Below are 12675 nucleotides of genomic sequence, written 5' to 3'. Positions count from 1 at the left end.
AACCCACATATGGGTAAAGTATCCCTAGATATGGGTGGGTGTGAAAGTACAGAATGGGGTGCGTGTAAGGGACACGGGAGTGGAATGCATTTGAATAGTTGATGTTTTGATAGCTGTTTATGTAATGGAAGTGGAAGGTCAGCTGGGGCGTGAGATCTGTCCAAGTTAAACCGTATGAATGGCCAAAGGGTGCTTTAATTATGAACATTCATCAGATGAGGTGTGAACCCAATGCTCATCCCAAGCCCACACACCTGTTCCAGTTGGTAAGATTTTAATGATTCAGTCGAATTGTTTTTGTCACGAAGGGAGAGCGAGAGGGTTGGGAACCTAGTTCCAACCTCCCTAACACAATTTTCTTCACAAATTGGGAACTTGTGAAGAATGTATCATGTACCTGTAGAAATTCAATCTTAGGTGCAATAGATGCCAAAATAGCATTAAATTAAGTGAGCTGGTCAGTTCTGTAGTAGATACTAGAAGTGATTGGCCTGAGCCCCTGCTTAAAATGTGGGTAATGGAAAGCTCGGATGCATTAGGGTCCGAGTTATTTCCAAATGATCTACATTTGGAATGGGGGTGGTATTAGGCAGTGATGATCCTCTTTGCTTTGACAATGAAACTTCTTGAAACTTACTCATGGATTAATGAGTGGGTGAGTGAGATCAAGATTGAGCAGGGCACTTTCAAATTGATAATGTACGCAGATTACATTTTACTATTATTCACCAACCCATGGATATATTGAATGAATAACAAGAAATTTTAGTATTTATAGTTTATTTCCATGAGTGTGAAGCTTGGAACTTTCATACTCCCCAGAGAGTAATAGGTGGGAAATAATTTACCTCGTCCAGTTCCAAAACGGTCCTTCTCAGTTATACAATACTACTCAGAGGTTCAGCAAGAGCTCCAAACATACCATACAAACATACTATCCTTGGTTGGGTGAATGGCACCTGTTGACCACACCATCCAAAATACTGTATAGATTTTAAAATGTCCTTGCCCCATACTAATACGTGAGGGGAACATCACTTACAACGCATTTTTTACAACGCACTACCATTACATCGCAACCATTACAACTCAAACCATTACAACGCATTGCGCTGGGGGGCGCTCTAGGATAGGGAATATATTTAATTTACTATCCAACACCTTCCCTGCTATCCACGGGGACTGGAGTTGGAATAGTAAATTAAATAATTCACTATCCAGCGCCTAAAAGCATTATGCGTTGTTAAGGACTGCGTGGTAAAAACCGCGTTGTTAAGGCATGCGATGTAAAAGCATGCGTTGTAGTGACACCAATCCATACGTGAAGGCCTACAAATGATGATCTGAGGTTTTTAAAAGAAAATCCATCCCATTCCTTTAAACCCATCGGACAAAATGCTTTATTGGTGGTTTTGTCCTATGCTGGATACCAACATCTACATATGCGTTTAGTAAACTACTGCAATATGTTTTAGATTCTTAAGAATCCATAATTAAGAGAGCTTACTGTAAATATCGTCTTTGTTACACCTAAATGTGATGCAGCTTATCTCACCTCTCTGGTGTTTTTTTTATATTGTCCCAGCTAATCTGACTGAGGTGGTTGGTGGTTTGCAGAGACATTTTGTACTGGAAGTACAGGGATCTGTCAGATGGAGACTTAATACTCTATTTTACTGTGGCTCAATTTATAAACTGATCCAAAAAGTAGTTAATCCTAAAATTAGTCTTGCCTCACATGCTTCATAAATTCCTTCAGTAATTTGGTCTGTTTTTGTCAATTACCTTAAGGTAAGTTAATTGTTTAGTGGCTTACAAGGATATTATGAATGAAATAAGATTTACAATACTGTTATCTTGTATATAAACGTTTGTGTTTAAATATGTTGTGATTCATTCCTGGAACTGAAATAGTTAATAGGGTGAATGACATACAAAATTACATCGTTCTAGGTGTCTACTGTCTTGGCTTGAAAATTTAATTCTAATGCTTTCCTAAAGTGTTCATATTGAAATTAGGTATTCTAACAAGGTAAATGTTTCTTAAGTGTATAGTATTGGCATTTGGAACTTTTTGTTTATTCAAGTGAACTATGATCATACTCCTAAATTGTTGATTTTGTTAACCATGAACATTCCTAATGCTGCCCGATCATGTTTTGCAGTTCTCTCCCATATGATGTCCATTGGTCCCACCAAGAGTGTTCTTTGTCTAGTCTGGTTCCGTCATGTACCCCAGTAAAGTCAAAGGGAGCTTTGGTTACTGCTTTTGCTGGTGATGGACTGGTGCTGGCTGCCAGTATTAACCAGAAAGATCCTAAGGTATACTTGCTGGAATTTGTCATTTAAATATAAAATTGTGATAACTGTTTGTTTTGCAAGTTTTATATTTGTTATCATAAGTTCCAGTTTTAGAGCATAAATGTATATTGTCATTGCAGCATGCATTTGAGTAGGTTAGATATGTAGTGGTGGTCGCGGGCCACTGTTTCTTTTTTTGCCGAAATATGACTGACGATGCCGTGACTCCTTTATCTGATTGTGCAGCGAATCTTGAAATCACCTGCAATCTGGAACTGTTGACAGTGGCATTTTTAATAACACCACCAGCCTGGTATCTGCTGAGAAGATGGGTAGGGTATCCTGTGTTCGAGGCATGTGGGCTGCTGAATTCATATCTGTGCATAGATCGCCGCCTAGTGTTGGGTCCGGATGATTGCACATTGTTGTCCTGGAAGAGTCTTCGAAGTATCACGAGATAGGTGGCTCCTCCCCTGGACTACAGTGCGCATGGGCATCGACTCCATCCTCAGATTGTTTTTTTCCGCCATTGGGTTCGGATGTCTTCAATTCCCTCTTGTCGGAATCGATAGAAAACTTTCTTGAGACCAAAAGGTCTTTAGTCTATACGTCGGTATTGTCTTGCGTTCGGCATTACTTCTTCTAGCTCGGCTCCAAGCCGGATTCTGTACTCCTGCGTGCTCTCGGCGCGGAAGGCCCAGTCGACGCTCCTGACCTATCGACCGTCCATCATGGAACGAAGTCCATTCAAGAGATGTCCGGTCTGTTACTCGAAATACCCCCACATCGACGTCCACCCGGTGTGCAACAAGTGTCTGTCGCCGGACCACGATGAGGACAAGTGTATGGCTTGTTCCCGCTTCAGGTCTAAGAAGACGCTTAAGCTTCGACGTGCTGCGCGCCTGGAGGCCCAGCAATCTGCTCTGGCGCCTGTGGACATCTTCAATGCAGGGGAGGTCGAGGACGAATCCCAGGACATTTCTGAATCAAATCCCGCGTTGGACGTCGAAGATGACTACGACGCTGAAGCTGAGGCGTTCGAGGGCGAAGAAGTTGCCGACGAGGTAGGAGACGACGACGGGGCCCTCGGGGCCATGGAGGATAGCTCGGACGAGGAGCTTCCTCAAACTGACTATGAAGCCGGGCCAATTTATAAGGCCCAGGTCGAGGGATCGCCTTCGGGCCTTACCCAAGATCTCGCTATGGGTTCCACGGCCCCGCCTTCGGGCCCGGCCACAGACATTGTTGCCGAGCCACTCCCTGGCAAAACGAAACCGAAAGTGAAACTGATGGTCTCGACGCCAGATACTGCGCAGGTGCCAGCACCGAAACCGAAAGTGCGCATCGCTTTGGTCGGCTCCAAGGCCTCGGAGGCTTCGGCGCCGAAGAAGCCGAAGATGGCTGGCGAGCTGAAGACTCAAGTCAAGGGCGTCGAGACGAAGTCCTCCGCGCCGAAGGCGAAAGTGAAGGTGGTCGAGAGGGGCGCGTCGGCGCCGAAGACGATCGACACTGGCAAAAGCCTGGTCGACCCGAAGAAGACTGTCGGCGAGCCGAAGAAGACTCTTGTGTGAGAAGTTGGCCAGATATATAGTGTTCACTATTCTAGTGATCACTGTGTATCATTCCAAACAACCCTTATTGATGATTGGTTGTAAGTCAACCTTATAGACCAGCTATCCTAGTAGCATGGACAAGAGCAGTCTTTAGGCTAAACTCTAGAGGCCGTGTTAAGCCAGCTGTTTTACCATCACATATACCCCTTGAACACCAAGTGAAAGGACACCACACAAGTTGTTATGAAAATAAAGGATATTTATTTATAACAAGACTACCCTGGCTCTTTATGAGTCAGGGAGCTAAGCACAATACAAAACTCTTACGAAAATACTTCAAGTTGCACAATTTACACAAATGCCCGAGGGGCACGAAAAACCATATACACAAAAAGTGGAATGCGAAATACTAGCAGGTGAGCAACTCGATCCAGAGGCTTCAGGATCGCTAGGACTACACTACTGAACTCTAAGGTTAGGAGCAGGAGGCCTAGGCAGATCGGGTGCAGAGTGTGCACTCTCACGCGGGATGCGGGACAAAGTCTATGGAGGCTAGTATTTCTAAAGTTACTGTTTCCGGACGAATCCGACTAGGTAGACTTAAAACGAAAAAGGATCTGGACACTTGGATAGTGAACCTGCGTTGGAGCACCGAAATGCTCGGGTTACCTAGCCCAGGGGCTGCGGCTGCATAGGGTTCAAAAGACGTCGGGAATCCTCGTTGTAGTCTATGGAGCCTGAAAGAAGAAGTTGCTGGCAGGCGACCAGTGAAGATGTTCGAAGTGATCCAAGCCTGGATCGGTGATCGAGACGACCTGAAAGCAGAGGGGACTCAGTTCTTAATCACTAGCCAGTGATTAGGTGGGCACCAGGATGGCACCGGATGAAGTCACCTCGACCAGGTGAGTGGGCGACGTTGGACTCTGCAGTCACACGGGCCAGGAGGCGTTGTCGGCGACCAGGCTGGAGGTGCGAGCTGTCCCACGAGGGTGTCTGCTGTCGGCGATGCTGGAACCAGGATTGGAGCAACAAGCCTTGGCAAAGGCAAGCCCACGCGGTGGAGGCAAGATGGCGTCTGGAGTGGACCAGGAGCGTCCGGGGTGCTCCTCTTTTGGAAGGGAGCAAGGGCCAGTCTGGAGCAACCAGACCAGCAGTGAAATCGTCGTGGTACGTCGTCAGGAGGGCCACTAGCCAACGGGCAAGTGACCGGACAACGCGGTCAGCAGCAAAGAGCAGAAGGGCCCCACGCAGATCTCGTGGAGGCTGGGGGGCTGGACTTCGGTGCTGGAGCTGCTTAGGGTCAGGGCTTCTCAAACCCCAGTGCACTCACTCGAGGGTCCCTCGGAGGTCGTGCTGGTTAAGCGTCGTGCAGGTCTTGAAGATGGCCGGTCCCTCGGGTCTCGTCACACCCACGAATCTCAGCTGGGCTGATGATGCAGGTAGAGGTCAGAGATGGCAGGGAATCCGGGTCTCGTCGAGCTGGTCAGTCTTGATCCGGAGGATGGACGTGCAGCAAACCGCAAGCGCTTAAATGGTGCCTGCTGGTGCAGGGTGGCTATTCCTTAGCCACAAGGGAGAGTCTTCAGAAAAAGTCAAGAGTTCCTTTTGTAGAAAGTAGTTCAAGATTCAGAATGATCTAAACTGGGAAGGGGGCCTGCGCCTACCTTTATCCTAAGAAAAGGGGCTGGCACACGACTAGGTCCTGCCCATGGGTGGGACCAGGAGGGGGGTGGTTACACCCCTCTCCTTTGTCCAGTCTCTCCCCAGCTCAGGGGCTGGTGTGCCCCTGGAACTGGTTTGAGCCGGCATATGCACAGTGAGCACCGGCGTGCCACTTGCAGTCACCTTCCTCTCAGCCCTGCCTACCTGGGATACACAAAACCCTGTCTGGGATATATGTATGTATTGTATGTATTGGCATTTATATAGCGCACTACTTACCCGTAGGGTCCCAAGGCGCTTCGACCGCTGCGAAACCCTTCCTGGCTTCCCTGAGAGATGGTCCCTTAATGGGTATCTCCAGGGTGAGACCAGGCATCCCCGGCAGTCTGGTGGGGCCGTTAGTGAAGATGAGGCAAGCTAATGCCCAGAGTTGCCGAGTGTGATCGCTGATCAGAGTGGGCACCGAGGCGAGAGAATTATCTAGTCCGCTGACCCTGGTCCAGAAACCTGCCGCGCCGGGAATCGAACCCTGGTCCCGGGCCGTCCTCTGCTCTCGGGTCTGCCGCCTCTAACCAGTGAGCCACACTACTAGCACCGCCCCTGACAGGAAACCCTTTGTCCGAGCTCTCCTCGCTGGAAGGACTCCCAGCAGCAGGAGGTCAGACTTGTGTCTGTGGTGGCAGCATCCATTTTGTGATGCTGAGGCTCGAGTTAACTTTAACCGGGGTTCACAGTTACTTACATGTCGTGTCCCTCTAGAAGGGTGGAATGCTAACCCCGTCGCCAGAATTGGCGAGGGGTTAGTATTCCAATTCCTATGATACCTTACTCGACATGTTTTGATAAAGCGATACCAAAGTTGGCAAATAACCGCGAGGATTATAATGCACTTAAGAGTATATGGTACGCGTTATCATGGAACAGCTATTAGAACTTGGTTCCGTAGCTGCAAACGGGCTCAGCTCATGCCAGAGTACCATCTCACATAATTCCAAGCACTCTGCCTTCAGGATTGATAAGGCCTGCCATAGCAGTGACTGATAGGAATATATGTGTCCATTTTAGGGTTAGATATAGGAATACTATATCTAAAGCAAAGGGTGATTACACCACCTTGCCCCAGCTGTCGTGCAGCCAGTTGTGTCAGATTTGGATGGCCAGCCAGGGGGGGCATAATACATGCTGCAGCCCCTGGTAGGCCCTGGGTACACCTATGCCCTGGGTACCTAAGGTACACTGTACAGGGACTGATAGATGACTCAGTATCCAATTAGATATGTACCTAAGGTACATGGAATCCATTTTACAGAGAGAGCAGTGGGCCTGGGGTCCTGAATAGCAGGGCCCCAGGTCAACTAAGTCGAAAAACCAGCAAAACACCAGGCAAAAAGTTGGGGGCAACCGTAGTCAGATATCCACCTTCCTACATTCCTTTTGTGGAAAGTAGTTCAAGATTCAGAATGATCTAATTTGGGAAGGGGGCCCGCTCCTACCTTTATCCTAAGAAAAGGGGCTGGCACGCGACTAGGTCCTGCCCATGGGTGGGACCAGGAGGGGGGTGGTTACACCCCTCTCCTTTGTCCGGTCTCTCCCCAGCTCAGGGGCTGGTGTGCCCCTGGAACTGGTTTGAGCCGGCATATGCACAGTGAGCACCGGGGTGCCACTTGCAGTCACCTTCCTTTCAGCCCTGCCTACCTGGGATACACAAAACCCTGTCTGGGATGGTGCTAGCACCGCCCCTGACAGGAAACTCTTTGTCCGAGCTCTCCTCGCTGGAAGGACTCCCAGCAGCAGGAGGTCAGACTTGTGTCTGTGGTGGCAGCATCCATTTTGTGATGCTGAGGCTCAAGTTAGCTTTAACCGGGGTTCACAGTTACATACATGTCGTGTCCCTCTAGAAGGGTGGAATACTAACCCCGTCGCCAGAATTGGCGAGGGGTTAGTATTCCAATTCCTATGACACCTTACTCGACATGTTTTGATAATGTTATACCAAAGTTAGCATTTGACCTCGAGGTACATAATGCACTTAAGAGTATATGGTATAGCGTTATCATTGAACAGCTATTAGGACTTGGTTCCGCAAGCTGCAGACGGGCTCAGTTCATGCCAGAGCACCACCTCACATAATTCCAAGCACTCTGCCTTCAGGATTGATAAGGCCTGCCATAGCAGTGACTGATAGGAATATATGTGTCCATTTTAGGGTTAGATATAGGAATACTATATCTAAAGCAAAGGGTGTTTACACCACCTTGCCCCAGCTGTCAAGCAGCCAGTTGTGTCTGTTTGGTTAGTCGACCCAGGGGTGGCATAATACATGCTGCAGTCCCTGGGAGACCTCTGGGTGCACCTCTGCCCTGGTTACAGGGACTCATGAGAGGGCCCAGTGCCAATTCAGTACCGGGGTACAATTTGGAATAGAGAGAACAGCTAGGCTGTGGGTCTGATTAGCAGGCCCACAGCCCGGGAAAGTCGTAAACCAGTGAAGCAAAAAGCAAAAATCTGGGGTGATCATAGGATTGCTAAGTGGGGAGATAAACGCTTTTCTGTCGCTACAGCCAGGCTATGGAACACGCTCCCCCTTCACATTAAAACTGCGCCCACACTCCTTAACTTCAGGAAACAACTAAAAACATGGTTGTTCTCAGCCTGATTACCCCCCCCCGATCCATTGGAAGTTCTGCAACTTTAGCGCCGAGACACCCTTGAGGTATTTGCGCGCTCTAAAAATTGATCAAATAAATAAATAAATAAATTGCAGACCCTACTCTCCTACATCTCGGTGACCCGAAAAAGCGTCTCGATGACCCATAGGTCCTCACGACCTCGCGTCCGCAGGACAAGGCCAAGGGCGCTGCGCCCCGAGGATCGACTCCAAAAGTGGCCTCGAAGGATTCCATTGATCCGGCGCGCCCATCCGCCGTGTTCACAAAAAAGGTGACGGACTCCCTGCAGCGCATCCGTGAGGGCACCGCGTCGGTCGATCCGGACGATCCTCCGCCTGCGAAACCTGTGGAAAAACCACTTAAGACGTCCACACCGATCCTCTTCACGTTGCCGCCTAAGACGGCGCCGAAGGCTTTCGCTCCTAAGGCAGTGGCCGGCGTGCCCGAAAAGGTCTCCTCGGCGCCGAAGCCGTCATCGGTGGTCCACGGCCCGCGACCGCGACGACCTTCGGGGGATGAGCGTCAGGAACATTTCATCGACGCCGAAACTGGTAGGCTTTCCCTCCTGAAGCGGAAAATCACACCAGAACCCCATCTGGAGTCTTACAAGATCCCTCTCAAGAAAAAGAAGGACTCTGCTTGCTCTCCCGTCTTAGTGGAACCCCTTTCCCCACAGACTCATAATGTGTCGCCCACTTACTCAGATGTGGACGCTGGTGAAGGAGATGATGAGGATGAATACAGTTATCCAGTCTATACAGACCCTGAGGATACACATGAACCCTGGGCAGCTGGTGGTGAACCTGGGGATCCTCAATCAGGACATGACCCTCAACTTTTTTCTGCTAAAACGTCCCCTACAGAGGACTCTACAGCTTTTAATGCCCTCATTGAACGGGCAGCAAACATTCACAACGTCCAGCTACATGCTGACCCTGTGGATGTGGATTTCCTCTTTGACACCTTTTCAGTATCAGAAAAAACTGTTAAAACTCTGCCTATGCTGAAAGGTGTTTTAAAGCATGCTGCTGAGATCTTTAAAGAACCTACCAGGGCAAAGGTGATAAACCCTAGGATTGACAAGAAATACAAGTCGGCGCCTACTGATCCTATCTACATCAAAGGGCAGTTGCCTCTGGACTCCCTTGTCGTCTCGAAAGCCCGGAAGAGGGCTAATTCTCAGACTACGGGTGATGCTCCTCCCCCAGACAAAGAATCCAAGGTCTTTGAGGCTTCGGGGAAGAGGGTAGCAGCACAGGCAGCCAACATCTGGCGCATTTCTAACACACAGGCGCTTCTGGCGCGCTATGACAGGGCACACTACGATACACTGGAGACCATGTTGCAACACCTGCCTGATCAATACAAGGAAGGGGCTGAGATGCTGATTCAGGAAGGGAAGCTCATCTCTAACGCTTCGATTAAGTGCGCTCTGGACGCAGCTGATACCGCGGCCAGAGCTATAAACACTAGTGTTATGCTGCGGCGACACGCCTGTCTGCGAATCTCTGGATTTAAGCCGGAAATCTAAACCACCATCCTGAACCAAACGGTTAACCCTGATCACCTGTTTGGCCCAGAGGTTGACACCACCCTAGAAAAAATAAAAAAGGACACTGAGACTGCAAAATCCATGGGTGCCTTACAGTCCCAGCAGTTTCGGGGTGGGTTCTTTCGTCGCTCCAGCGCTAGAGGCGTCTCCAGGGGCCAGCTCTCCCAGTCCACGCAATACTACAAGGGCAACACACAAACCACTTACACCAACAAGAGTCGAGGTGAATATCGTGGCAACAGCGCCAAGGGCAGAGGACGTGGAAACAGCTCCAGATCCTCTGCCACCAGCAATCAGTGACGCCTTGTCACTGCCCCCCGACCATACAACACCGGTCGGGGGGAGACTCCTGCAGTTCCTGCCCGTCTGGAAGTCCATCACCACGGACAGGTGGGTCAGAAAACTTATCCAATACGGTTATTGTCTGGAGTTAACAACCACTCCACCCAACATACCCCCAAGACACCGTCCTATGTCAAACGAGTACTTGCACTTATTGCAGCTAGAAGTCACCTTCATGCTGCAAAAAGGAGCAATAGAGCTCGTGCCGGTGCAGGAAAGAGGTACAGGGGTGTACTCCCTGTACTTCTTGATACCAAAAAGGGACGGGTCCCTCAGGCCCATCCTGGACCTCAGGCCACTCAACTACTACATCTTGTCGGAGCACTTCCATATGCTAACCCTGCAGCAGGTGCTCCCGTTGCTCAGGCAGGGGGATTTTCTCGCAACTTTAGACCTAAAGGATGCGTACTTTCACATTCCACTGCACCCTTCACACAGGAAATACCTCCATTTCACCATACAAAACCAGCACTACCAGTTCAAGGTTTTGCCTTTCGGTGTCACCACGGCACCCAGGGTGTTCACGAAGTGCCTGGCGACAGTGGCGGCGCATCTCAGGAGACGGAACATCCACGTCTACCCTTATCTGGACGACTGGCTCATCCAGGCGAAGTCAGCCCAGCAGTGTGCCGCCCACGTGTCCCATACCATTCACCTCCTGCACGATCTGGGATTCTCACTGAATTACCCGAAATCCCATCTCCAGCCCGCCCACGTACGACAGTATCTGGGCGCGACCATAAACACTCTGGCAGCCACAGCGCAGCCGAATTCAGTGAGAGTCAGCAGCATTCATTCGCTGATACAAAAATTCAGACCTCAACACTCCCTTCCAGCGAGAGTGTTCATGCAGTTGATAGGCATGATGGCCTCCTGCATCTCCATAGTCCCGCACGCGAGGCTACATATGCGCCCGCTTCAGGAGTGCTTAGCACGTCAGTGGACTCAGGCTCACGGGCATTTGAAAGACCTAGTGTTGGTGAGCAGTCGGGCATACAACTCTCTGCATTGGTGGAATCCACGAAACCTTTGCAAGGGCCGACCGTTCCAGGAGCCTGTGCCACAGATCATCTCCAGGGATGGGGAGCCCATGTACTCCATTACACTGTGCAGGGACTATGGACGCTACAGCAACGGAAGATGCACATCAATGTTCTCGAACTGATGGCAATCTTCATGGCACTCAAAGCCTTCAAAGTACATCTGTGCAACAAGGTTGTGTTGATCCGGACGGACAACATAACAGCCAAGTACTACATTTAAAAGCAGGGAGGTACACACTCTCCGCAGCTGTCTCATCTGGCTCAGAGCATGTGGAAGTGGGCCATTCCGAGGAGCATCTTCCTCATGGCAGAACACCTCCCGGGCAAAGACAATCAGATGGCGGACCTGCTCAGCAGGCACAGCCACCAAATGCACGAGTGGGAGATACATCCATCAGTACTCCAGCCGTACTTCCAAAGGTGGGGTCATCCAGAGATAGACCTGTTCGCCACAAAGGAGAACGCAAAATGCCAAAGCTTCGCCGCCAGGTTCCCACACCCACAGTCGCAGGGCAATGCGATATGGATGAACTGGTCAGGCAAATATGCGTACGCTTTTCCCCCAGCACCTCTGATACAGCTGGTGGCACGCAAGCTCAGGCAGCACTCGATGACTCTCATCCTGGTTGCTCCAACGTGGGCTCGCCAACCATGGTACACCACGTTTCTGGAACTGTCCGTGGTACCGCATCAGAGGCTACGTCTCACGCCCAGCCTTCTGACGCAGAGCCATGGCGACATTCAGCATCCAGATCCGCAACAGCTCAACCTGGCGATCTGGCTCCTGAGGTCTTAGAGTTTGGCTACCTGCGCTTACCTTTTGACTGTATGGACATCATTCGGGAGGCAAGGAAGCCCACCACCAGAGCATGCTACGCGGCGAAATGGAAGCGGTTTGTCATTTATTGTGCAGACCACAACATTAACCCGCTTGATGCTTCTATTCAGAATATCATTTGTTACCTTTTCCATCTGTACAAATGTAATCTGACCTATGCTTCCATTCGCATACATCTATCTGCAATGGCCGCTTATCTCCAGAATAGGCAGCCCCTCTCACTCTTCAAAGTGCCTGCCATTAAGGCCTTTCTGGAAGGACTCAAACGAGTCATTCCTCCGCGGACTCCACCAGCCCCGGAGTGGAACCTCAATGTGGTCCTCACCCGGCTGATGGGTCCTCCCTTTGAACCACTGCATTCCTGCGAGATTCAGTTCTTGACGTGGAAAGTGGCTTTCCTCATAGCGATTACATCGCTACGGCGAGTTAGTGAACTGCAAGCCCTCACTATCCAAGAGCCATTTATTCAAATTAATTCTAACAGGGTGGTGCTTCGCACTAACCCTAAATTCCTTCCTAAGGTCGTGTCGCAATTCCATATCAACCAAACTATTGAATTGCCTGTTTTCTTCCAAAATCCTGAGTCATTGGCGGAGAGAATGCTCCACACCCTTGGCGTCAAAAGGGCCCTGATGTATTACATCGATAGGACCAAAGATTTTAGGAAGACCAAGCAACTCTTTGTTGCCTTTGCACCACACCACAAAGGTAACCC

The 12675-nt window shown here is 49.8% G+C and overlaps 1 protein-coding gene across 1 annotated transcript in view; it reads left to right on the top strand.

The window, feature by feature from the left end:
- CPLANE1 (ciliogenesis and planar polarity effector complex subunit 1) overlaps positions 1 to 12675 on the top strand; it is a 2360818-nt gene that overhangs the window by 266654 nt on the left and 2081489 nt on the right. Inside the window, exon 7 of the mRNA XM_086960545.1 lies at positions 2166 to 2322. Within this exon, the coding sequence (XP_086816671.1) occupies positions 2166 to 2322 (157 nt within the window). The remainder of the gene's footprint in view (positions 1 to 2165; positions 2323 to 12675) is intronic.

This window comes from Lissotriton vulgaris, chromosome 3_1 (assembly GCF_964263255.1).
Source record: "Lissotriton vulgaris chromosome 3_1, aLisVul1.2, whole genome shotgun sequence".
Taxonomy (NCBI): domain Eukaryota; kingdom Metazoa; phylum Chordata; class Amphibia; order Caudata; family Salamandridae; genus Lissotriton; species Lissotriton vulgaris.
The sequence above is the reverse complement of the archived record's forward strand: the minus strand, read 5'-3'. Positions and strand labels throughout refer to the sequence as shown.